Raw genomic sequence first — 24,377 nt, forward strand, 5'->3', positions numbered from 1 at the left:
AGCCACAGTGCGTCACAGACTGAACAAGCTTATTTGCAACCTCAAAAAGAGCCCAGCTGTTGTGTGGGCTTGCAAACATTTTCATGTCTTTCTGTATGCAAAACATTTTATGCTTGTTACTGATCAAGCACTGCTCACTCTTTTTGGTAATCAAAAGGGTAAAATTCCCACTCCTACTGAGAGGTGGGCGGCTGTGATAGTAAGAGTATGACTACATCATTGCGGGCCAGGGAAAGATCAAAATTCTTTGGACTACTTTTCTCGAGTGCTAGGGTACCCCTTCCAAACTGGCGAAGGCATATGCTAACTTCATTGCGAGTTACAGCACTCCTGCAGCTGTGTCGGTGTAGCAAATAAGTGCTGCTACCAATGCAGATAGGAATAGGATCATACTCAAAGACATTATTGTGCATCAATCTTGGAGAAACATGATAATGACAGTGATTATTAGACATTCAAGAATGTGCGTCATAAACTGTCAGTTACACAAGAAGGAATTATTTTGCAAGGGTTGGGTCGAGAATTGTCATTCCTGAAAGTCTACAACAACAAGTCATTGAAAGGGCACATGAGGGACGTTGTGGAATTGTTGCCACGAAGCAAGCTCTCCAGGACCATGTTTGGTTTCCTCGTCTTGATGAACGAGTTGAGAGAGAGCTCCAGGCTTGTGATTTGTGTAACTATTTATCCCCCAAAACACAGCGTCCTTTTCACATGTATTTTACATAACTCATCTGGGAGAAAATTGCAGTTGGTTTCTTTGGACCCTTGCATTATCTCATGGTAATCGTAGACGAGTACTCCTGGTTTCCCCTGGTAGAAGACCATTCATCAATCACTCATGATTAAGTAATTGAAAATCTAGAAGGCATGTTTGCAACCTGGGGTGTTTCATCCGTTCTAAAATCTGACAATGGCCCACCATTCAATAGTTGGGAATTTAAAGCCTTTCTTACTCATTTGAATATCGAGCATCATAAAAGCACACCTCTATGGCCACAGGCTAATGGTGTTGTTGAACGTTTCATGAGCACTATTAAGGAGGCTGTTCAGCCCTGTGCGCAAGAGGGACTTGGGCTCAAGTCAGTTGTTCATTCTACTCTTTGTGCCTACAGATCAACCCCTCATTCTACAACTGGCGAAAGTCCGGCCTCCCTGATGTTCGGGAGAGCAGTGGGTACCAAGCTGCCCTAGTGGACCACTGAAAGAACAATTGACTTACAAACACAAGTGTTGATATGCCTGGAACATTACATTCCAGAAAGGGGATCGTGTCCTTCTGAAGCACAGGTAAAAAGGCTAATCTGATTCTCCATTTGATGCCGACCCATTGCAAGTTCTGACTAGTAAGGGACACATGGTGACAGCTCACCATCCTGGAAAGTCCATATTGAGGGATTCCTCCCATTTCAGGAGTCTGTTGATTCCAGCCATCCGGAGTGAGATCAAGTCATCAGAGGGCCAGGAGAGCCTCAGTGGCTAACTCACCAGTGCCTGCTGCAGTTGTTTCTCCTGTGTCTCTTCAGCCTCAGACCACGAGATCTGGAAGAGTAATTTGAGCAACCCGACATCTTATTAAGGAACTATGATGTGTCCATGTTTTGTTTGTATTTTTCTATTTAACAATGGGGGAGATGAAGTGTCTTGTGTATTATAGAGTACAGGACCCATATGTTCCTTAACGGACTCCGTAGTCTAGTGAAGTAAGAGATTGGGTGTGGCTAATACATTTCAAGATGCAGTATGCATCAGTTTATTTATTTATTTATTTAGCGATTTATAGAGCGCCTGGTGACCCGGAGGCATCCCCGCGCTGTAGCATTTGTGGAGACCAGAGGGGAGAGGGGACTTTATATTTATTTATTTAGCGATTTATAGTTACACTCTAGAGCAGTGGTTCCCAAAACTTTTTTGACCCTTGGCTCCCTTGACCTAATTGGCAGTTGGCCGTGGCTCCCCACCATTTTTTTTTACGGGTGGGTAGGTGAGGGGGATGTAAGCACCACCTCGGAAGTACTTCCATTTGTCTTCTTTAAATTAATTGGGATGCAATGAAGGTATTATAAACATAGTTCTTGATGTCAGAAGGCTGCCAGATTGTAGGACACAGAATATAACCCTGCCTAAGAAGTCAGGATATGCCAATCCAGGGCTAATATTCGTCGATGTTACTGTCCCTAGCTACAAGTAAGAATAGCTTGCACAAATTATTTGAAACCTTTTTGGAAATTTGCTAGGAGTGTTAACGTTTTATGAAGGCCAGTACATCAAGAATTATGGTAGCCAACGCTCTAATCTACTACTATATGAAACATTCTATTTGAGTAAGTAAGTCCACAAACAACAAAAACACAATTTCTCTTTTTTTCATTTACTTACCTTAGCTATGGATCTGGAAACTTTTTGGGTTACGACGTGTTATACGGGTCAGATTAACTTCCCCAGTTTCTGTGAAGTGAGCAGCCCTTTCAGAGAGACTATTTAACAGGATCACAAGTCCGCATAAAAAACCATCTTGTCTTAATATGCAACCCAACCACATTAAGCATTCAAAATTTGTCATGCAGTACGTAATTCCTCAGGGTGGCCATTCACATCAGCAGACACATGCCAAGTGACCAATGAAATCGTGATAAGGAACTTTTATGATTTCTTTAATGAGCTCCGTAGAATCCGCCTTTTTACAGTAAAAATAATGCTGGTGATACGGGTGTAAAACGGAGGTTGGACAGAAGATCACTATGGCATTTAATTAATAATCAAATGCCATGCCGATCTTCTGCCGAACCTCCGTTTTACACTGGTATCACCAGCATTATTTTTACCGTAAAAAGGTGGGCTCCACGGAGCTCGTTAAGGAAATCATAAAAGTGCCTTATCACGATGGTCACTTTGAACTCGTATCACCAGCATTATTTTACAGTAAAAAGGCTGGCTCCACAGAGCTTGTTAAAGAAATCATAAAAGCACCTTATCACAATTTCATTGGTCACTTTGAACTTGGCTTATAATGTATTATAAGCCAAGTTTAAAGTGACCAATGAAATTGTGATAAGGCGCTTTTATGATTTATTTAATGAGCTACATGGAGCCAGCCTTTTTACTGTACAAATAATGCTGGTGATACAAGTGTAAAACGGAGGTTGGGCAGAAGATCAGCATTGCATTCAAATGCCATGCCGATCTTCTGCCCAACCTTTGTTTTACAATGGTATCACCAGCATTATTTGTACTGTAAAAAGGAGGGCTCCACGGAGCTCGTTAAAGAAATCATAAAAGCGCCTTAGCCCGGTAACGAAACCGCACATAAAATAAGCCAGGCCAAGGCCAAGGCCAGTCCCAACAACACCAACGCCCCTAGTCTAACCTACTTAGAAGAGGGTCCTACGAGGTGCCACAGAACACGGCGGGCAGCAGGAACGTGCCTCTTAACGGCCAGAGCTGCGTATGCCAGTGCGGGAGACCAGGGCCGGCGCTAGGCATGGGCAGTGTGGGCAGCCGCCCAGGGCCTCGCGCTCGGCAAAACACAGGGGGCCTCGCGCCCCCGTGAAAGGTCACACATTCACAGCTCACTACAGGGCCCCCTGCCTCACCTGATCACATTACAGGTGGGGGAAGGTGCAAACAGAATGGGGGGGTGCGGCACAACAGCTGGGCCAGCAATTATGTTGGCTCAAAATTCAGGGGCGGGCAGCGCCTCGGTTAAGTACCGGCCATTCTAGGCTCTGTTTCTGCATTTTGTTTCCAGGCAACAGAGGCCCCTTTGTTTCTTTCGAGCACCAGCCGGACACAGGTAAGAGGAGGTGGGTGAGGGGAGGAGGGAGCAGCCAGATCAACTGGCTTTTGTTATACTTTGAATATTGGTAGGGCAGTGTCTCTTATCTTAATTGAGCAGAATGTTTGAGACCAGAGGGTGGGGCATCTTGTCGTGTTAAGCAAAGGTGGACAGGGGCTGGGCTACCTTGGCAGGGAAGCAGCAGACAGCTGAGACAGAATATAGGCTCTGGAACCAAAATAAAAGAGACCCCATTAGCTTATCAGATAGCTGAAAGTGTGACTCGTTGCACATCGGAGCAGTTTTGAAGTTGTAAATCCAAGTTGTGATGGAGTTTTGCACTGTATGGGAGACTGCACGCATTTGTGCTTGTTGCAGGCAATGTTTGAGGTACTGGGGAAATTAACAGTAAAATTCCTCCAGACCTTAAAACTGACCCCAAACACCAAAATAACTGGTCCGCTTACTGACCTGTTACACTAGCCCTTCCGGCACTGCTAGATTGCCCTGGCGACCAGTCCGACTCTGGCAGCAGCTGTCGCATGTGCCGGCGATATTCGGGATTCTTCAGGGAAGCACAGAGCCTAGGTGCCTCGGTGAAGTAGAGATAGCGACAGGCAGCCCCCCTGTCCCCGTCAAAGTAGCTGCTCATGCACACAGACTGGGGTCAGGGGCAGAAGGTTATACAAACCTATAGGGCCCCTGCAGAGTGTGTTAAGGGGCCCGAGTCTCGCATATCTCATATTTATTCATTAGGCTTGGGCAGGGAGGGGGGTCCTGAAGGGTTGGGGCCCGCGTTAGGTCCCCTTATCAGAGGCGTGGGGGCACACCTGTACAGTTCAAACGTTTCACCCACAATACAATGGATTCCGACCGGGAAAGAAACGGGGGTATTTACATGGCGCCCTCCAGCGCTGTATCCTGAATGGATAAAATGATTTCATTTATTTTGTGGTCAGCTTTTGGGAGGGCTTGACGGCGCTCATTCATATATTACTCTAATGCGAGTGACTTGTTACAAATAAACCTCTGGGTTAGGAGAATTTTTGTTCGAGTTTATGGACGCCATTTGTCCGTCATTTTAGCCAGGCACCGGTCGCCCCACCCTAACGCCGGCACAGCTTGCCCCCACCTCCCTTCTTGACTCAGATGCTGCATCAAAGCTCAGATACCCCGCAGAACTAGAGACGCACAGCGGGATGGCAACCCTCACACCTCCAGCCCTTGATGAGCTGTTAAGAGGTGACATCCATTCAGATGCAAACAGCCCTGAATGTCCACGTCTTTGCAGTTTAGAGGGGGGCTCACACATTCCCCTCAGCCCAGGGCCCCAAACATCCTAGATTCTGCCAGATTACACCGAAGCAGCACGTGGTTCTCTTCACAGAGCTTAATTACTGTCACTAAATTGTAAGCAAACCTCTGTTCTTCAAACATGCAGTTTATAATGTAATAAAATAAAGAAAAGGCACAATCGCACCCACACTGATTAACAAAGTATGGAGGACAATCAGTTCAATCAGTTCTCTTAGAGTTTCTCCTGTAAGTACTGTACATCACAGTGGGGGATGGCATTTTGGACAGAGAGCCTGTCTTCCTTGTCTTGTGCAGGAGGGGGTGAGGAGCCCAAGATGATACTAGAATACTGCATTCCCACCCCTGTGCCCACCCTGGTGGATCCTGTTCCCCCTCCTGTGATGGCACCTGTCCCCCCTCCCCCTGCCTGGGATGGCTCCTGTCTCCCCTGTGATGGCTCCTGTCCCCCCCCCCCCCCGCCGCCTCTGATGGCTCCTGTCCCCCCTGTGGTGGATCATGTCTCTGTCCTGAGTGGATTCTGTCCCAGTACTGGAATGGCTCCTGCAGCGGGGGTGGAGTTCTTGATGGGCCTCTTCTCAAAAGGGCTCAGCTCAAAATTAATATGGAAAGGTGGGAGAGTGAGTAAGTGAAGGGATGGGTGGATGGCTGGATGAATTAGTGAAAGGGTAAATGGATGAATGAAAGAGTGAATAAATGGATAATGAGAGAGGATGGATGGATTGATGAGTGAATGGAAGGATGGATGAGAGAAAATATAAATAGCTGGATGTATGGGTGGAAGGGTAGCTGGATGATGGGTGAGGGGAAAGATGGATGAGGGGAAGGATGGATGGATAAGGGGAAGGATGGATGGATGGATGGAGGGAAGGAAGGATGGGTGGATGAGGGGAAGGGTGGATGATGGATGAAAGGTAGGATGGATGAGGGGAAGGATGGATGGATGAGGGGATGGATGGAGGGGAAAGATGGATGGATGGATGGGTGGGTGAAAGGATGGATGGATGATGAGGGGAAGGATGGATGATGAGGGGAAGGATGGATGATGAGGGGTGGGTGAAAGGATGGATGGATGATGAGGGGAAGGATGGATGATGAGGGGAAGGATGGATGATGAGGGGAAGGATGGATGGATGGATGATGAGGGGAAGGATGGATGGTGAGGGGGAGGATGGATGGATAGATGGAGGGGTTGGTGAAAGGATGGATGGATGATGAGGGGAAGGATGGATGATGGATGAAAGGAAGGATGGATGAGGGGAAGGATGGATGGATGAGGGGGAGGATGGATGAAGAGGGGGAGGATGGATGGATGATAAGGGGTAGGATGGATGGATGGATGGATGGATGGGTGGATGGATGATGAGGGGGTGGAAGGATGGATGGATGGATGATGAGGGGAAGGATGGATGATGAGTGGGTGGGTGGAAGGATGGATGGATGATGATTAGTGGGTGGGTGAAAGGATGGATGGATGAGTGGATTGGTGAATGGTGGGTGGGTGAAAGGATGGATGAGTGGGTGGGTGAGTGTGTGAAAGGATGGATGAGTGGATGGGTGGGTGGATGGTGGGTGGATGGGTGGGTGGATGGTGGGTGGGTGGATAGTTGGGTGGATGAGTGAAATGATGGATGATTGATGGATTGATAAGTGGAAGGGTGAATGCATGGACGTATAAGTGAAAGGGTGGATGTAAGAATGGATGAGTCAGTGAAAGGGAGGGTAGATGGACAAAGGATGAATAGATGTGTGAAGGAGTGAAATGATAGATGGATGAGTGATAGGGTCAATGGATGGATTAATGAGTGGATGAGTAGATGGATGGATGGGTGGGTGGATGGATGATGTAAGGAAGGTTGACTAAGTGAAAAGGTTGATGGAGAGAGAAAGGGAGGAGGGATGACTAAAAGAGTGGATGGGTGGAAGGATTAGGAAGTGAAAGAATGGCTGGATTGGTGAAAGGGTAAATGGCTGGAAGGATGAGTGAATGGATGGATGGGATGAAGAGTGGATGGATAAGTGTGTTCATTCTCCCAACGTTGTTTGATTGCAATATTTCATTGTATCTACTTTTTATAATAAAATGATATTTGCTCACCTGTTTTTAACCCCCTCTACTTTATGTCAATGTTACTGATATCCACATTAGTTAGCTTCCGTGATGCCAAATAAGATCAATAGTACTGCGATGTCGATTTCTGTGATGTCACTTCTTGTGACGCAATATGCAATTAGGGGGGCCTCACATCTTCCCTTTCGCCCGGGGCATCAGAAGGCCTAGGACCGGCCCTGCGGGAGACTACCCCTGTAATTGCACATAGTACAACGCTTTTACGTATGCACGTATGGCGCCCTCTAGGCAAAACCATGTTAGCGGATTTTGCTGGCAGGTGGAACGTTTTTTGCACCGCGGCTGCAACAAGCTTCACTTTCCCACATTGTGCACGCGGCGCCCCTGGCGACTTATAACGGCGCACCAGGGTGCCGCGGCGCACAGTTTGGAAACCACGGCTCTAGAGAATAAAGACGTGTAATATTGAGCTCTGTGTGTGGCATGATTCATTTACATGCTACCGGGCTGGGGAGGACGCTAAAACACTTAGTCGGGTTTCAATGATGAACAGAAAATCTACCTTGTAATAATCTATATTATACTTTTACATATAGGTTTGATATTAATTACAAACAAACTGCATGGCCGACTATGTTAGTTTTATTCAAAAGCATTTCTCCCGTACACAAAATTTACTAACCCACCCTTCAGCTTTTGTGAAACACTTCACAGAGAAGCTCCTAACTAAACTTGGTAAAGTGTGCAACAGCGAATAACAAACACTTGTGTGCATATAAGCGTGTTTACACAGCTTTGAGGAGCAATTTCTGGTCATACAGTATCCACAAGTGGGGAGCTGTCATGAGCCCGTGGACTAGCATTAAGGGAGTCACCGTGAAGGTACATTTATCGTACTACTAGCCTGGGCTGTCTCCTACTCTCATCATTTGGGGGACCGTGCCATCCATAGGTGGGTTCAGAAACTGGTCCTCAAAGCTACTGTAGTCCAGCAAAGAAATTGCTGCCACTAATATGCAAGTACACACCCTCACTAGTTAATAGTTCTTCTTTCCCCCATCAATCGTGGTAGATTCTAGCCTACTGACCTACTTTTCAAATCATAGGATAGCTACAACCAAAAATACCTCCTTTATTTAGTTGTTTGCTTTTTCAAACCATCTCCAAAGCCTTTTCTTGCTTGGGTAGCCTATGCAAAAAGGCCTTGCTTCAAATGGCAAATACTGGGTAACCTATATGAGAAGTCAATAGCCTGGAGCACACCCTTATCTTATGTTACTTGAAGTTCTTTAAGTTTTTCATCTAGTTTGGCGTGCATCACTCGATTAGTGCCCCGTTCCGTTGGCACTTTACATAACTAATCCAAAGAATATGACTCGCGGTTTGCGGGTCAAACGAGTTGCACAGCTGCATGTACATAGGTATGCAAATTAATCCACCTCAGCCATAGTTTATCCAATTTCATCCATATTTTATTCCTTTGTTTGATCCAAATCTTTGTGTCACGTCAAAGGTTACAAAATTCATTATTTTTGTGCTTGTTTATTACTTCATAATTGCCCATCCAGGCCTATCATGTAGCAGTTTACAAATTTTGCTTGCTCTCACGAAATCCAAACATCACACCCAATGCATTTCGGCTCCTTAGCCTTCGTCAGGGGTAGCTGTGATTTAAAAAGTACATATCAGCCATAATCGTTCCACATCCCACGTAACAAAAAGTAGAATTCTAACATATGCCACCCTCCCGACCGGAACAACTAAATCACATAATTAAACCGAAACCCTCCCATTCATTACGTCACCCGTCTGTCTTAAAAAAGTAATGTCATGTGCCACTAGTACAATCGCTATCTTAGAAAAGTACTCTCATGTGCCCCTAGTGCAAACACTGTTTTCAAAACCCAAACTCCTACCCGACTGTTTGTGCATTTACCTCCGTGTTAAAAAAGAATTTTCAACAACCCCAGAGTTCGCAGTCTGAATCCCAATGTTGAAAATTCTTTTTTAACACGGAGGTAAATGCACAAACAGTCGGGTAGGAGTTTGGGTTTTGAAAACAGTGTTTGCACTAGGGGCACATGAGAGTACTTTTCTAAGATAGCGTTTGTACTAGTGGCACATGACATTACTTTTTTAAGACAGACGGGTGACGTAATGAATGAGAGGGTTTAGATTTAATTATGTGATTTAGTTGTTCCGGTCGGGAGGGTGGCATATGTTAGAATTCTACTTTTTGTTACGTGGGATGTGGAACGATTATGGCTGATATGTACTTTTTAAATCACGGATACCCCTGACGAAGGCTAAGGAGCCGAAATGCATTGGGTGTGATGTTTGGATTTCGTGAGAGCAAGCAAAATTTGTAAACTGCTACATGATATGCCTGGATGGGCAATTATGAAGTAATAAACAAGCACAAAAATATTGAATTTTGTAACCTTTGACTTGACACAAAGATTTGGATCAAACAAAGGAATAAAATATGGATGAAATTGGATAAACTATGGCTGAGGTGGATTAATTTGCATACCTATGTACATGCGGCTGTGCAACTCGTTTGACCCGCAAACCGCGAGTCATATTCTTTGGATTAGTTATGTAAAGTGCCAACGGAACGGGGCACTAATCGAGTGATGCATGCCAAACTAGATGAAAAACTTAAAGAACTTCAAGTAACATAAGATAAGGGTGTGCTCCAGGCTATTGACTTTTTGTATTGTATTAAACCGTTTCAACCCTGGTCAGCACCCCGCGTTTAAAAGCACAACAATCAATTGGAAGATCTTTCAATCACGTCGAAGGATGCATCGTGGAACACGCGCCATGAACGAATCACAGAAAACGGACTTTATGAGTTGTTTGAGTTGCTGGGGATTTTATATGCACTTTAATTATGTTTTATTATTAGGATGATGATTTTTAAGACTCAGTTACACAGAATGGTTTGATTCGTGCACAGATGGGAGGAGCAGTATTGTATGTGATTAAAGGGGATGTGGGAATGAGAAGACACGTGACATCTGACACCAATGGTATACGGGTGGGTGTGATTAAGGTAGTTTAAAATGCGCTGGTGGGAGGTAGAGCAACATAGAGATTTAACGAGCACTGGAAGAGCGGCGTGTGGCAGGTTGAGATCAGGTAAATGGAGGGAGTAAGTTGGTCATGTTGCATAGTGGGAGATAAGTTACGGGAGGTTTGTAACTGTTTTGGTGAATGGGATTCAGACTGCGAACTCTGGGGTTGTTGAAAATTCTTTTTTAACACGGAGGTAAATGCACAAACAGTTGGGTAGGAGTTTGGGTTTTGAAAACAGTGTTTGCACTAGGGGCACATGAGAGTACTTTTCTAAGATAGCGTTTGTACTAGTGGCATATGACATTACTATTTTAAGACAGACGGGTGACGTAATGAATGGGAGGGTTTCGGTTTAATTATGTGATTTAGTTGTTCCGGTCGGGAGGGTGGCATATGTTAGAATTCTACTTTTTGTTACGTGGGATGTGGAACGATTATGGCTGATATGTACTTTTTAAATCACAGATACCCCTGACGAAGGCTAAGGAGCCGAAATGCATTGGGTGTGATGTTTGGATTTCGTGAGAGCAAGCAAAATTTGTAAACTGCTACATGATAGGCCTGGATGGGCAATTATGAAGTAATAAACAAGCACAAACATATTGAATTTTGTAACCTTTGACGTGACACAAAGATTTGGATCAAACAAAGAAATAAAATATGGATGAAATTGGATAAACTATGGCTGAGGTGGATTAATTTGCATACCTATGTACATGCGGCTGTGCAACTCGTTTGACCCGCAAACCGCGAGTCATATTCTTTGGATAACCTATATGAGAAACATACTATAGTCAAGACAAGCTGTCTAAAGATTAGTTCGCTCATACAAAAATCGAATTCTATTTTGAACTGAAAGAAACCACGGGTAAATGCAAGGCATCAGACACTGAGCACTGCACCAACCTCCTCAAAACCTAGTGTAGTACTGAGGCTTCATATCCAGTGCTTCCAGACTAGTCCAAATCCCTTTCTTGGCATAGAAGCCCCAGCCCCACGGTATCATGCGGTAGAGCAAAACTTCCACTCTAGGAATGTATCATCAGGTTCATGCTCTCCAGATCAGTGCTACTAAGGTTGCTCCAGAGCATCAGCTCCACCTCCTTGTGTGAGTGCTAGTCCTTAAAAGGACACAGGGCAAGTTGCCCACGCCCCACCCCTTTTTACCCCTCGTAAAGGCCTCTATTGGGGCCTGTTGAAGCTACCACATGCCAGATAAAACCTCCTCACAGATACTAACTCCTGCAAAAATTCTGGCCAGCAAGAGAACCGTTCAGAATATAGCCCCCATTCATTAGGATCACAGCATTACTTCAATGTGTCAGGTACTATGTAACAGGCAGCAGAGGTGGCTATGTACAGGGATAGAAGCAAAAGTAGATCAAGGTGTTGGCACTTGAGAACTAGACTAGAAGAGTAAATGGACTTACACATTGAAAAACTGAAAATGTGATGGACGGGGGTTGGCCTCCCGAGTAGACGGAGAGTAGTGAGCGAAGCTAAGAGACAACAGGCTGTAAAATGTCAGCACCAGCAAGTGTGTAAAGTAAGAACTAAAGCGCCAAGTGAGGAGAAATCTGCATTATAGCACAAGAAGGAAGAACTCAGTTAGTCTTATTCTCAGATATCTGCTAATGGTCAGTACAACAGAAAGATTGGGGATTTCAGAAGTGCAGAACCCTTGAATTATTTTGTGAGTCTACCATTTGAGCTGCTAAACTGTCTGTCTGCTAGTAGGAAGAGGGGTATTGACTGAATGACTGGACAAGCACATCCCAAAGCATGCCAAGGCAGAGCATTCATGGAGACCGTTTCCTGCTACGAGCTCCCTCAACCCGCATCCTCGATCTGTGCAAGTACTAATTAAAGAACAATTGCTGGTCTTTTATCTCACACAAGGCAGTAACACTTTGGTTCTCAATGTCTCTAACATGCTCAAAGATGCTTTCCGCTATTGTTGGAGAACTTTTTCCTCACAGAAAATGTTTTAATTGAGGACCCCATAGTAGCAGGAGACTAATATACACACAGAGTGGATTTCTGTGGTCCGTGTTACCACTGATAGACGTAATTGTGTATTTGATAACGCAGAAAGGTTACTGGTAATAAAATACCAGGGCATATGCGTTCTTGTTACATTCATTAAACAGGACTGGTTGACATCGATGATTCAGTCTGTATGCTCTGTATACACAATATTACATACATCCTTAGTATGATAAGAAAGAAAACAATGCTTACCTCTGAGCGCTGTAAACGTCTGTATTAGATGACCCTTCCCAGGATGCATGTTCTAACAAGAGGGAGCCTGCAAATATAAACAATTTCCACAGCTTACAATCAATTCTGACCAAATAACACAGTAGTCTGTGGATGTGAGTAAAATGAATCTATAAAGACTTAGAAGAATAAATAAAGAAAAACTAACAAAAGAAGTAATAGAAAAGGAACCAAAAAGGTGGAAACATATATGATCCAATCTTAAATCTGCATGTATACCCAGTAAAAAGTGTGCCAATCAGATATAATCCCAGATTTGAGTGCGCATGGGGTGTAGAAGTTTGATGGGAACTGACAGAAAGGGGAAACTGTCTCCTCACCACCACTGTATTCCTTGATCTTTCCTGACACACAATACAATAATTTTCTAGATTTTAGTAAATGTTTTTTAAAGATCTGTCCAGAGCAATAGTGGGTAATTAAGCATTTCAGTAAGACAAAGGAGATCAGGAGGAAGACTACTCCGAAAGTATGAATGCGGGCTCCGAAGAGTCACCAGCAACATGGTTGCATAGCAGAAGCAATACTGGATCACAGAAAAACTTTGCTTACCTTGTACGGTACCAATTTCTATTTAACATAAGATATAACTATGCAGAATGGGCTCATGGTATCAACCAATAACAAAAAACATTCTACAAACACAGTGTGCTAGTGCCCATCTATACGTATACTAATAGCCTTGCCAGAACTCCTGTAAGGGTCTCCAAAATATTTTTTCTGTTCTGTATTACAATGCCATTTGACTATCAACTTTTTCAATAGGAGCTTTTGATGTGTCTGTTAATATGTTAGAAGCAATGTGTGCAGTGTACATGTTAAATAATTGGTTTGCGCTAACGCTGCCGAAGATGGCCGCTTAAAAGGAGAGCTCCGCCGAGGCCGAGACCAACAACCTTAAATCCGGCATTAATCCTACAGCAGGAATACCTGTAGAGCTATCGGAACATTGGCCGACCCGATTGCCGCCAAACTCCGATCCCGGTAGACGCTCCTACGCCCTGATCGCTGGCTCCGAGGCGGGGATCGCTAGAGAAGGCCAGCGCGGAGATTGAAAGTGGGCCGCAGAACCGCCCTCGGTAGGCGCGACAGCTGATTGCCCGTCAAGGTGAGGACCTGCGACAATCCTTCGCTCTGCCATCCCCTGTCCCCTCCCTCTGCTGCGGCCTGCAGCGAGGTCCGTCCGAGCCTCGGCGGCCACGGTGGAAGCGCGGGAATCTGCGGCCTGAAGATTCCCAGCTGTCGCTCTCCACCCGGCAGGGGGACGGAGGATCGTGATCTGTGCCCTGCGCCTTACCTCGCCTGAGATGTATGCCGTCTGGCCGTAACAGGGGGCAGGATTGAAGAAGCTGACCTCCGCACTGCCTCCCCTCCCCCCAGAGACTGTGCTCACATCGGCCCATCGGGACCTGCGGTGCTTGGAAGGTACAGTTCTTCCGGTATAACTGGGAGGCTGGGGGCAACAAACACCGAGCGCCTGGCGGAATTCCACAAGCGCCATTGAATCACTTCCCAGGGATGCGTGGGAATTACATTGGAACCAGCGAGCACCCCTCATAAAGGTGAGGGAGCGGCTGGAGACAATGAACCATCCCTCAGCTCAATAATGGTAGCCAACCAGGTGCTGGGAGCGACGCTTGAGACCAAAATCAGAAAGGTCTCCATCGAAATGAACCTGATGAGGGCTGACAAGGACAAAACCACGGACATAGTCAAGGTGACCAAGACGAACATTCTGGTACTCCAAACCTCCACTAAAAAACTTGAAGAGTGGGTACAACAGCTTGTACACCAACATCGTCACATAGCCCTTCGGCTCGAGGACTAGAAAGGGCGGGCTGCCGCATTAATATAAGAGTGGTGGGGGCCCCGGAGCACTCAGAAGGGCCGAGCGTAGACCTCTTTCTCGAAGATTTAATCCTAAACCATCTTAAGCCCAAACAGCTCTCCTCCCTCTTCACGATTGAGAGAGCGCATCGGGCACCGATCCCAAGACCAAAGCCTGGGGCGACCCCCAGGACCATCATTGCAAAAATACTCAACTACAGGGACCGTGATGCAATTTTACAAGCGGCCCGACTGCAAGGGGACCTACACTACGAAAACACTATGGTGCGTTTTTTCTCGGACTCACACTTAAGGTCCAACAAGAACGGCGTTCCTTCGATAGGATCAAGAAGGCGCTACAGGACAGAGGAATCAAGTATATGATGTTTTTCCATGCAAAGCTCAAAATTATTGCAGGTGGGAAATCACTGTTCTTCACGACCCCTGCGGAGGTGCAGGCATGGCTGGATAAGGCGCCACATGGAGGTCAGAAGCGACCATGGGAGACAACTGGAGAGACACCCGCGCCCACGCGCCGAGCTCTGCAGATGGCAGGTCGGACTCAAACAGGCGGAGTCAACGATCCTGGAGGTCGAGATCCCACAGCCCGGTGACACTGACAGCCAACAGAGACTGACCAGAAAATTACATGATGTTGGAATCCCGGGTACTCCCCAGCAAACTGTAATGTATAAAGTTTTACTGTGATGATGTGGGGTGGGGGGTATACCGTAAGAGACTGGCCCTGCTGGACTAAGGGGCCCTCAAAATGACATTCTCCTTTGATGGGTGAGGGCAGGCCTCTAGCAGCCGGAGTCCGTACTAGCCCGTGTTCCCCCGCAACTGTTGAACTGTTCTGGGGGCAATAGGCGCTCTGCTAGTTGGGGATGTGGGTAGTTTTGAACCTACGCAGCAGGGTAACAGGGAGGGGGGTTGGTCTCAAGGAGGGATTGTTTTCATTTTCATTGTCTGTTCTCAGGGAGGTGGGGCTAGTTACTGGTCACGCACAAACGAAATTTCACTATCATGGCTGTGTTATATGTTTCAAAGGCATGGCAGGAAGACCATTGGTAAAAATGAGTACGAAGTGGGATAAGAGTCTTAAGCTCCTAAGCTGGAACGTTAACAGGTTAGGGGACAAGGTTAAAAGAAGCATTGTTCTCCAATACATAAAACGTCATACTCCAGATGTTGCTCTACTCCAAGAGACACATCTAATTGGGAACACCTGTAAGGCGTTAGATAGATGGGGGTACACATTGGTGGCACACGCTGGCTTCACATCCAGCTCACAATGGGTGGGCATCCTACTTAAACACCTTCCCACTCAGCATAAAGCATACGTGGACCGACCCACTGCGATGCTATGCGGCGGTCTCGGGGCAATGGGAGGGGCTAACTCCCACACTACTGGTGGTCTATATTCCTCCAGGTCTTCAGACCTAGTCCTATAAGGACCTAGGGGCCCTCATAGTCTCTCTTCCAGAGGGGCAATTATTACTAGGTGGGGACTTCAACGCAGTTGTAACAGGCCCAGTTGATGTCCACCACGAGATATCAGTGACGGGAGTAACTGGCTCTCAAACTTCCTGGAGGCCTTCGGCCTCATGGACCTCTGGCGGCTGCATCATCCTGGTCTCCAACAATACACTTCCTTCTCTGGATCCCATTGCACCTTCTCCAGAATTGACTATATCCTTATGCCTGTGCAACAAAACACGACCATACAAGAAATTCGATATTTGGCAAGGGGCATCTCTGATCATTCCCCCTTATGGGTCCACCTGACAGTTGGGGACTGTAGGGCTGGTTGCATAGCGCCCATTAACCTGTGGTACCTACATAGCCCCATGATCAAAGCAAAGGTCAACCAAACCCTCGCCCACTACTTCCAGGACAACAGTGGCACAGTTGATTCCCCCACCACCCTTCGGGTGGCGTTTAAAACGGTCATAGAGGCCATAAACTCTCGGCCATAGCTGGGTTGCGAAAAGAAAAAGATAAAGAAATTAATAGTATTGAACATGATCTCCTCCGCCAGGAGGCGGCGGCGAAGGACAGGGAGGACCTGGATGCACTTGATAACTTACAACTTAAGGCGGCTGAATACAAAGCAGTTGCGACTGATGCAGCCAAAACCCTCTCGAGGGACAGGGACGGACGACTGTAAGACCAAGGGGATAAAGCAAGCAAGCTAATCACCTGGCTAGACAAGGAAGAGAGGGCGAAAAGACTGGTGCCAGAACTTAAGAGTAGGAAAGAGGGGGACAAGGGAACCCTACTCACAGCGGAACCAGGGTAGTTAATTAGAACAAGGAAACAGTCGTTCCTGTGGGAAAAATATAGCTATGTATGATATTATTACTGGATTCAACCCAGCTCAGTTGACTGGTGGTGAGTGCTTGCAAAGTTCAACACTCCGTCCATCATCCCTTTTGGTTTTGCTAAGTTCGCCCTAAGTTGGCATTGAATGCCCAGAAGTGGGTCCCATGCTCACTTTGCCACTGGATTCAAGATAGCCTGGCTGATGAGGGTTATGAACCCGAAACCAGTCCCAGGATGCCTTTTTCCGGTCCAGGGTGACATGGCTTGGCAGTTCGGGCTGGACTGTTCCCATGAGGCACAGGGTCAGACTGATTTGCATATGGCCATGTCTGAACTGGGGTGGCGGAGTGAGCTAAAGAAAGATGATGGATTAAACCCAGATCAGTTGACTGGGGGTGAGTGCTTGCAATGTTCAACACTCCGTCCATCATCCCCTTTGGTTTTGTACATCCAACAATCACAGTCCTCCTATCCATATAAGTAAGACCATTTACATATTGCAAGCCTCTTTCTTTGCTGCTCGCACACAAGTTAAGTGACAAATTATTTTTTTCACTTGTTACTATGTTGTTTACAAAAGATTTATTGAATGCTTTATTGTGGAACTTCTATATTGCTTATGTTGAAATTATGTTGTCTTCCGTTCATTACCCGCGCCGTTCATGCCGTAGGCTTACGATCGGTTTCCTATATTTGGCACACCCCTATAGCATTTCACCTTTTCCCTTGGGTGCATGCTCACCTGTCTGTATACGGCGGTTCACCACATTATTGTTTCACTAAACACGGAGCCTAGATCCTGCCCTATGATGGCAGAATGGGGCTCACCAACCTGCACCTCCACTATCTTGCAACCCGCCTTCTGGTTCTGCATGACTGGTTCAACAGGGGGTGGTCTGACCCTGCCTATAGGACCGAACTTCACAAATTGGGTTTCCCACAAATCCAAGCCATGATGTATGGAGCGCCCAAGGCCTCCCTACAGTAACCCGCACAGTCCTCCTGACATGGCACGCCGCCTACGACACTCATTGGAAGGGTAAACTGACACAGCAAACCCCCCTATGGCACGGCACATGGTTGCGGGAGGTGGGTGGCTTAACAGGTTTCCAAAGTTGGGACCGCATAGGTATCACCCTCCTGGGAGACGTCTTGGTCAGTGATCATATCCGCTCCGTTGCAGATCTGCAACTGCAACACTCACCCCACCCATCCCAATTCTATAGGTATCTGCAGCTCCGTCATGCCCAAGACTCACACGAACTACCGGGCACATCCCTGCCAGAACACAGCCCCCCTCGAAGCTCAGATCACCATAGGCAATCTGGGGAAGGCGGGTGTATCGCAGATCTACCGCTCATTAACGAACAATGGTCCAAAAGCCATCGAATTTCTTAAGGCCAGATGGTAGACTGGAGAGATGCCTAATGGCTCCAAGAAGTATTACGAACTCAGCCAGGCTCCGCCTGGTTCAACTATACTATCTCCACGCCTCCTACCTTACTCCCACCCGCCTATATAGGGCAGGCCTTACGTCAAACGCCACCTGTGCGCGATGCTGAAATGACCGAGCAGATTTTTTCACATGCATTACTGGAATGCACTAGAGGGGGAGCTCACAGAGGTGTTGGGATGGGTGGTCCCACACATTCCACTGAACATACTACTGGGTGTCACAGACGGTCTGGATGGGTCGAGGGTGGATAAGAAATTCCTGGGTACTGCCCTAGTAGTGGTCAAACGTGATATAGTGATGATTTGGAAAAATCTCCCTCCACCAAAAACCTCTTCATGGGGGTGGACTGGTGCGCTGCACAAGAAATTCCCTTATACAAAGCTAGAGGCTGCCCGGCAAAACACCGTCGGGTATGGGATAAATGGCTAGGTATGTTGGAGTGACTGCTGCTGTACGAGTACAATGTTAAATATATACTGTCATAATAATGTTCATGCTTCCATGAGGCCATATATACGGAATTGAAACTCACGCTGTGTTGTTTGTAATTTGTGTTTGTATAAAATCAATACATTTGATTATCAAAAACACAGAGTCTTCCCTTATCAGGCCCGCAATTTCCTGTGCACAGAGCCAGATGCGCGTAGCCCAATTGGGCTCTGTTTGGGCTCCTTTTGGGCTATGCACCATCTTTTCGCTTCTTCCCTCCTAGATCGATGTTCCTATAACGCCGGTTGCCACTCGACAGCTTACCTTAACCCCTGCAGGCCAGAATGGATCAGGTTGGGGGTTCGGACCTGTAGGCATGCCATCACCGCTGCTTTGTCTATGGACAACACTGTTTTAAACATAAAACTTGCTAAATTTATTCAACAAGCGTATCGCTGCCTTAATACAAAGAAAACAGCCATGGCCTTGCCACTGACTTTTTAGAGTAAACAATGTACTGTAACAGAATCCCCAACGACCTGGAGGGTCGTAACACTAATCGAAACTCTGCAGCATGTACCCTTTATGGTTTGATTTTATAATTGAATACGATGGGAGATGTTTGAGACACCCCAGGCCATGTTTAACAAAACAGTTTACATTTTTATTTTTTTATGCTCTTTATGTTTGCATTGGTTTCTCTTTTAAACTATTTTTCTCACAAAACTGTACACAATGTGATTTGGGAAACTTTTAAAGATATTGTTTTATATCTAAATAAAGATTATTATTATTATTTATTACCTTAACCCCTGCAGTGTGGTCATGACGCCTGCCTCAGGCTGTAAAAACTCGAGTTGGCCTGAGAGCTGAGTGCAAACTCCTATACTTTTGGCTCTTGATGCCCCAAAAATAAGGGCTGTCATAATTGGGCTACAGCTTTGCTGAGGAGTTATTTTATCAGGATTAATTCCTTAGTGCACGGAGTGCCGACTCCCCCCCCTAATTCCTCTGGATTATACTTGGCATTTTCGTTCGTGACTACTTTCAACCTTTCAGAATGGAGGACTGGGCTACCTTTGAGGAGGATGCATATGGCTACTATGATGAACAGCAAGGACCTCTCTGGAGGACAAGTTGGTGAATTCTCTTGATGCGTCTGTCCAACAGTCCATTAAAGTCATACAGAAGGGTGTCCCTAATACAGTCGATCATGCTCTGCCTGGCGCTTTAATACCCACTTTTGTACCACTTTGTTCGCCATAAGTTGGCAGGGTATGCTCAGACGTGAGTCCCTTGCTCACTTTGCCACTGGATTCAAGCAAGCCGGGCTGAAGATGGCTGAAATGCCAGAAACCAGTCCTCGGAAGCTTGTTTCCGGTCCAGGGAAGGCATGGCTTGGACTGTTCCCATGAGGCACAGGGTCAGACTGATTTGCATATGGCCATGTCTGAACTAGGGTGGCAGAGTGGGCTAAAGAACGGTGATGGATTAAACCCAGATCTGTTGACTGGGTGTGAGTGTTTGATTGGTTCAGATGCTCCGTCCATCACCACCCCCTTTTGTACCACTTAATACCAATTACGGCGCTATTAGAAAATGTCCCCAAGTGCCATGGGCTCCAAACTCCGGAGGGTTTTGGATCTTTACAAGGTTCTCCTGACACTGTTACAAGAGCGAAAGCCAAGTCGTCCACATGGCCTCACGCACAGGCTTTAGCTAGTATACCTCAGGCTCCTTTAGGGGATCACAGATATTCTTTCCCTTATGCCTCATCCTGTCTACAACACAAGCACAAAGTGGACACAGATACAGACACAGACACGCATACCGATACTTTGGACCATACTTCTCCACCAAAAAAGAAGTCAGACCTTCTGCTTCTGCCTTACAGGTCAGGAACCATTTAACTTTAACCCCCAAGACATCGTACATCCTCGATCCTCCGATTGGGCTCCTGCCTCGGAGGTTGCAGATGACCTGCATGAAAACCGACATAAAAGCTCTGATAAATAAGTACACAATCGACAGCCCAGACAGGGTGGCTGAGACCCCGGATATTTACCCTAACATGTTGGTGTTCCCAAATATTTTCCAAAGACCAGACGAAAGGTATCAACCATACATGACGTGGCTGCCAAGATAAATTATTGGATATGGCTAGGCCCCTGGCAAAAATACTAGAGATGGGCTTAGTGGCCAAAGAAACGGGTTTCCCGGTGGATCCTTACATTCTGGCGGGCTGGACACAACGAGCTATTTGTTTCTTAGGAAACGCCAACTGCGCCATCTCCACGCAAAAGCGCAAATCCCTGCTCATGAGAATGGACTCCAATCTAATGGAATTCACCTCCGCGGGAGCAGGCCCCTTAGCCAAAGGCCTCCTATTTACAGGTTTGTCAAAGATGTGTCCAACTATGTGGGTACTTTTACATCCCTTGACAAAGCCCAGTGTAACATCAAGAGAGTCTTTCAAGGGGGCCTTTTTCGACAGGGCCAGGCGAGGCAGGGGCCACTCGCCAGGCCGCTATTACTACCAAAGCCCCCACGAGGCGGCTACGGCTGAGGCAGAGGAGAATGGCAGGATACTACCAGAGGTGGCAAGTACTACTCCAACAGGCAGATGTTCTCCCGCCGTCGCTTCAATCGAGGAAGTCATAGAGCAGGCTTCCAGTCTCAGTCTCCTTCAGGTAAGGACCCTTAATACTTTCATACCATAAGGGGGGCGGGACTGATATTTCTTCTCAGGTGGAGGTGCATTACTCAAGACGTATGGATCCTACAGACGATTCAGGGTTTCCAAATAGAGTCCATCAGACTCCATATCAGGAGTCCCATCCACATCAGTTGCATTTTTTCCAACAAGACAATTCTTTTATAGACGCAGAAATAGGAGACTTGCTGCGGAAAAACGTTGGGTTTCAGCAGCAATGTCTTTCTGTTACAGAAGAAGGAGGTGGCCACAGATTGGTCTTGAACTTACGGGACCTCAACCAGTTCTTCACTTATAAACATTTAAAGATGGAGGGTATCCATCTGTTGGCAGATTTACTGAGGAAAGGGGGACTGGATGGTCCGTTTGGACCTAAAAGACGCTTACCTAACTGTTGGACCCGGCCTCGTGGCGTGGTTCGCCCCTGCTCCTCCGCACCCTGTTAGCGTAGCCCTGCACCCTGAGTTCCCTGCGCAGCACCCAGTCAGTGTAGCTTGCACCCCGAGCCCTGGTCGTCCTGCTCCCTGTACGCCCAGAAACCGTAACCGACGACCAGCCCCGCTTATCCCGTCCCACTCCGAGCGCCTACAACCTGCATGCCCCACAAGGCCCGGCAGCCATTTTCCCTTTCCGCGATCCCGGTCTCCCTGGGCCTAGCGTGACCACGTCCCCAGCGAAACCCAGACTCCAAAGGCGCGCCAGTTCCGGCTGGGGGGTAAAGGGCTCCCCGAGTGAGATAAGCCAGGGAGTTTCGATGGCACCTCCGGCCTCCCCTGAGAGACTGGTATCGATCACACCTTTGGCCTCCCCCTCTGGCCTCCCCGAGGGCTGGCTCCAGACCTGCTGGGCGTCTGGGAAATCCCAGACGCATCTTCCAAAGAGATCAAAGAGCCAACCGCCGGACCTCGCCAACGACCAGCCCCCAAGGCGTGAGGCATCCGCCTGCGAGGGTCCGGACATCAAAGGGCCAATGGACTATATCAGGGCCCGCCCGACAACTAACGGGCAGTTGTATCTTGGACCTGAAGCCCTGCTGATCTGATCGCGGCTGACCCTGAGAAGAACTCAACCTCGCATCGCTGAGCCCTGCTGACGCTGTCGCTGCTCCCTCTTCGCAACAAGGAACTGAACCACCTGAGCCCTGCTGACGCTGTCGCGGCTCGAGCTTGAACTCGTAACCATCGGAGCCCTGCTGACGCTGTCGCGGCTCGTCCCCTCTAAGACCTCGGAGCCCTGCTGACGCTGTCGCGGCTCGAGCTAGAACTCTTAACCATCGGAGCCCTGCTGACGCTGTCGCGGCTCGTCCTCTCTAAGACCTCGGAGCCCCGCTGTCGCGGCTCCTCACAAACTTCTCCGGATCGAGCCTTGCTGACCCCGTCGCGGCTCGAGGAGTACTCTGGTCCGGTTGGACCATCGAGATCACCATCACGACCGAGCCGACTCGACGTGAGTGAAGCAGCCAGTACGACCATCATCTTCCGTATCCCCCGGCTCGAGGATTGAGAGCTGTGCGTAGGGTACACTTCGTACTGGCCTAAAGGCTAAAGACTGTCCCGCTTCCCTCTTCCCGAACCCTCAAAGACTTTGTGATCCCTCGATCAATCGTACATAAGAGTGCTACTTTCTTTTACTGCTTATAAAGAACCTGTTACTGAAATTCAACGGTGTGGTGTCCGTTCGTAAGTGTGGTGTGAGCTCAGTGTGTACGATCCTAGACTCGAAGTCCTCCCCGGTGAGGACCTCACGATAATACTCGGCAAGATCTGTGGGAGAGGTGGGTCCTGGGGTGGTCGGGTGAGCACAACCTGGCCCTCTGAGATCGCCCCTTCTAACATTGGTGGCAGCGGTGGGATAAGAACCTACGTCTAGGGATCGTACAGTACTGACACACTACCCGAACGAAGAACAACCATGAGTCTCACGAATGACGAGACCACCTTCCAGATGGAACGTCTGGAAGAGTATACGCACCGAGAGCTGAAGCAGTTCTGCAAAGATTGCCATATCCCGACAACGGGATTAAGCACCAAAGAAAACTTTCAAAAAGCCCGGACAGCCTGGGTGGAGGCCGGAGCACAACCTCCCCCGCCGACAGAAGACTGTGGAGAGGGAGGGCCACTGACCGAAACCCACGCCCCAGAGCATGAGAGAGCAGAGTCCCCGACGCGGAGTCCCAGCGCGGAGAGAGGTCTGTCTCAAGAAGAGATGACAGACCGAGAACGCAACCGAAACCACGAGCTAGAACTAGCGCGTCTGAAGATAGACGGAGAACTCAAGCTGGCCGAGAAGAAGCTAGCCATCGAGCAGTTGCGGCTGCAAGGAGAACTGGAGGAGAAGAAACTCCAGAGAGAACACGAAGGGAAAAGACTCCAGCTGGAGCATGAGCGCGGCCTGAAGGAGATCGAACTGAAGGCCCGGAGCGAAGACAACCGAACATCGGGGGCCAGAGAGGCCGTTCCCCCGGCGGAACCAAAAGTCCACATCCCCAAGCATGTGGTCAAAGAATATTATAAGAACGATGATATCCAGCAATGGTTCAAGGCCTACGAAGTAGCCATGGCCTCCCACCGAGTTCCGCGGACGGATTGGGGAGCCGGGCTGTGGGGTCGATTCCTGAGCGAGGGAAGAGACACCCTGCTCGACCTTCCGTCCTCCGAGCAAACCTCCGACAGCCACATGAAGGAGGCCCTCCTCACAAGGTACGGGCTCACCCCGGAAATGTAACGACAAAGGTTTCGAGACTGCAAAAAGATCCCCGGCACTACGTGGGTAGAATACGTGAACTTCTACAGCCGGGCCTTGGAAGGGTGGATCAAGGGCAGCAAGGTGTCCACCTTTGAGGGGCTCATCGACCTCATTGCTTACGAACATTTGTCCACGAATTGCTTTGTGGAACTCCGACAGCACTTCCTGGACAGCAAGTTGGCTGACCCCCGGAAACTGGCAGTTGAGGCCGATCGCTGGGTGAGCACCAGAGTCCCCCGGGGGCCCGGGGGGACTCTGGCTGAAACGAACAAGGATCTTCCCGCCCGAGGGGAGGGGGGGGGGTCAGAATAGACAGAGGGGGTCCCAGGTAGGGTCCCCGCGCAGTCCCCCCAGAAACCAG

At 47.9% G+C, this 24,377-nt stretch overlaps 1 protein-coding gene across 1 annotated transcript in view; it reads right to left on the reverse strand.

The window, feature by feature from the left end:
- The window catches only part of LOC144792285 (acyl-CoA dehydrogenase family member 11-like), a 574,298-nt gene that overhangs the window by 5,228 nt on the left and 544,693 nt on the right, over window positions 1-24,377 (reverse strand). The window contains exon 14 of the mRNA XM_078667230.1: window positions 12,483-12,549. Coding sequence (XP_078523356.1) covers window positions 12,483-12,549 — 67 coding nt within the window. The remainder of the gene's footprint in view (window positions 1-12,482; window positions 12,550-24,377) is intronic.

This window comes from Lissotriton helveticus, chromosome 11 (assembly GCF_964261635.1).
Source record: "Lissotriton helveticus chromosome 11, aLisHel1.1, whole genome shotgun sequence".
Classification (NCBI taxonomy): Eukaryota; Metazoa; Chordata; class Amphibia; order Caudata; family Salamandridae; genus Lissotriton; species Lissotriton helveticus.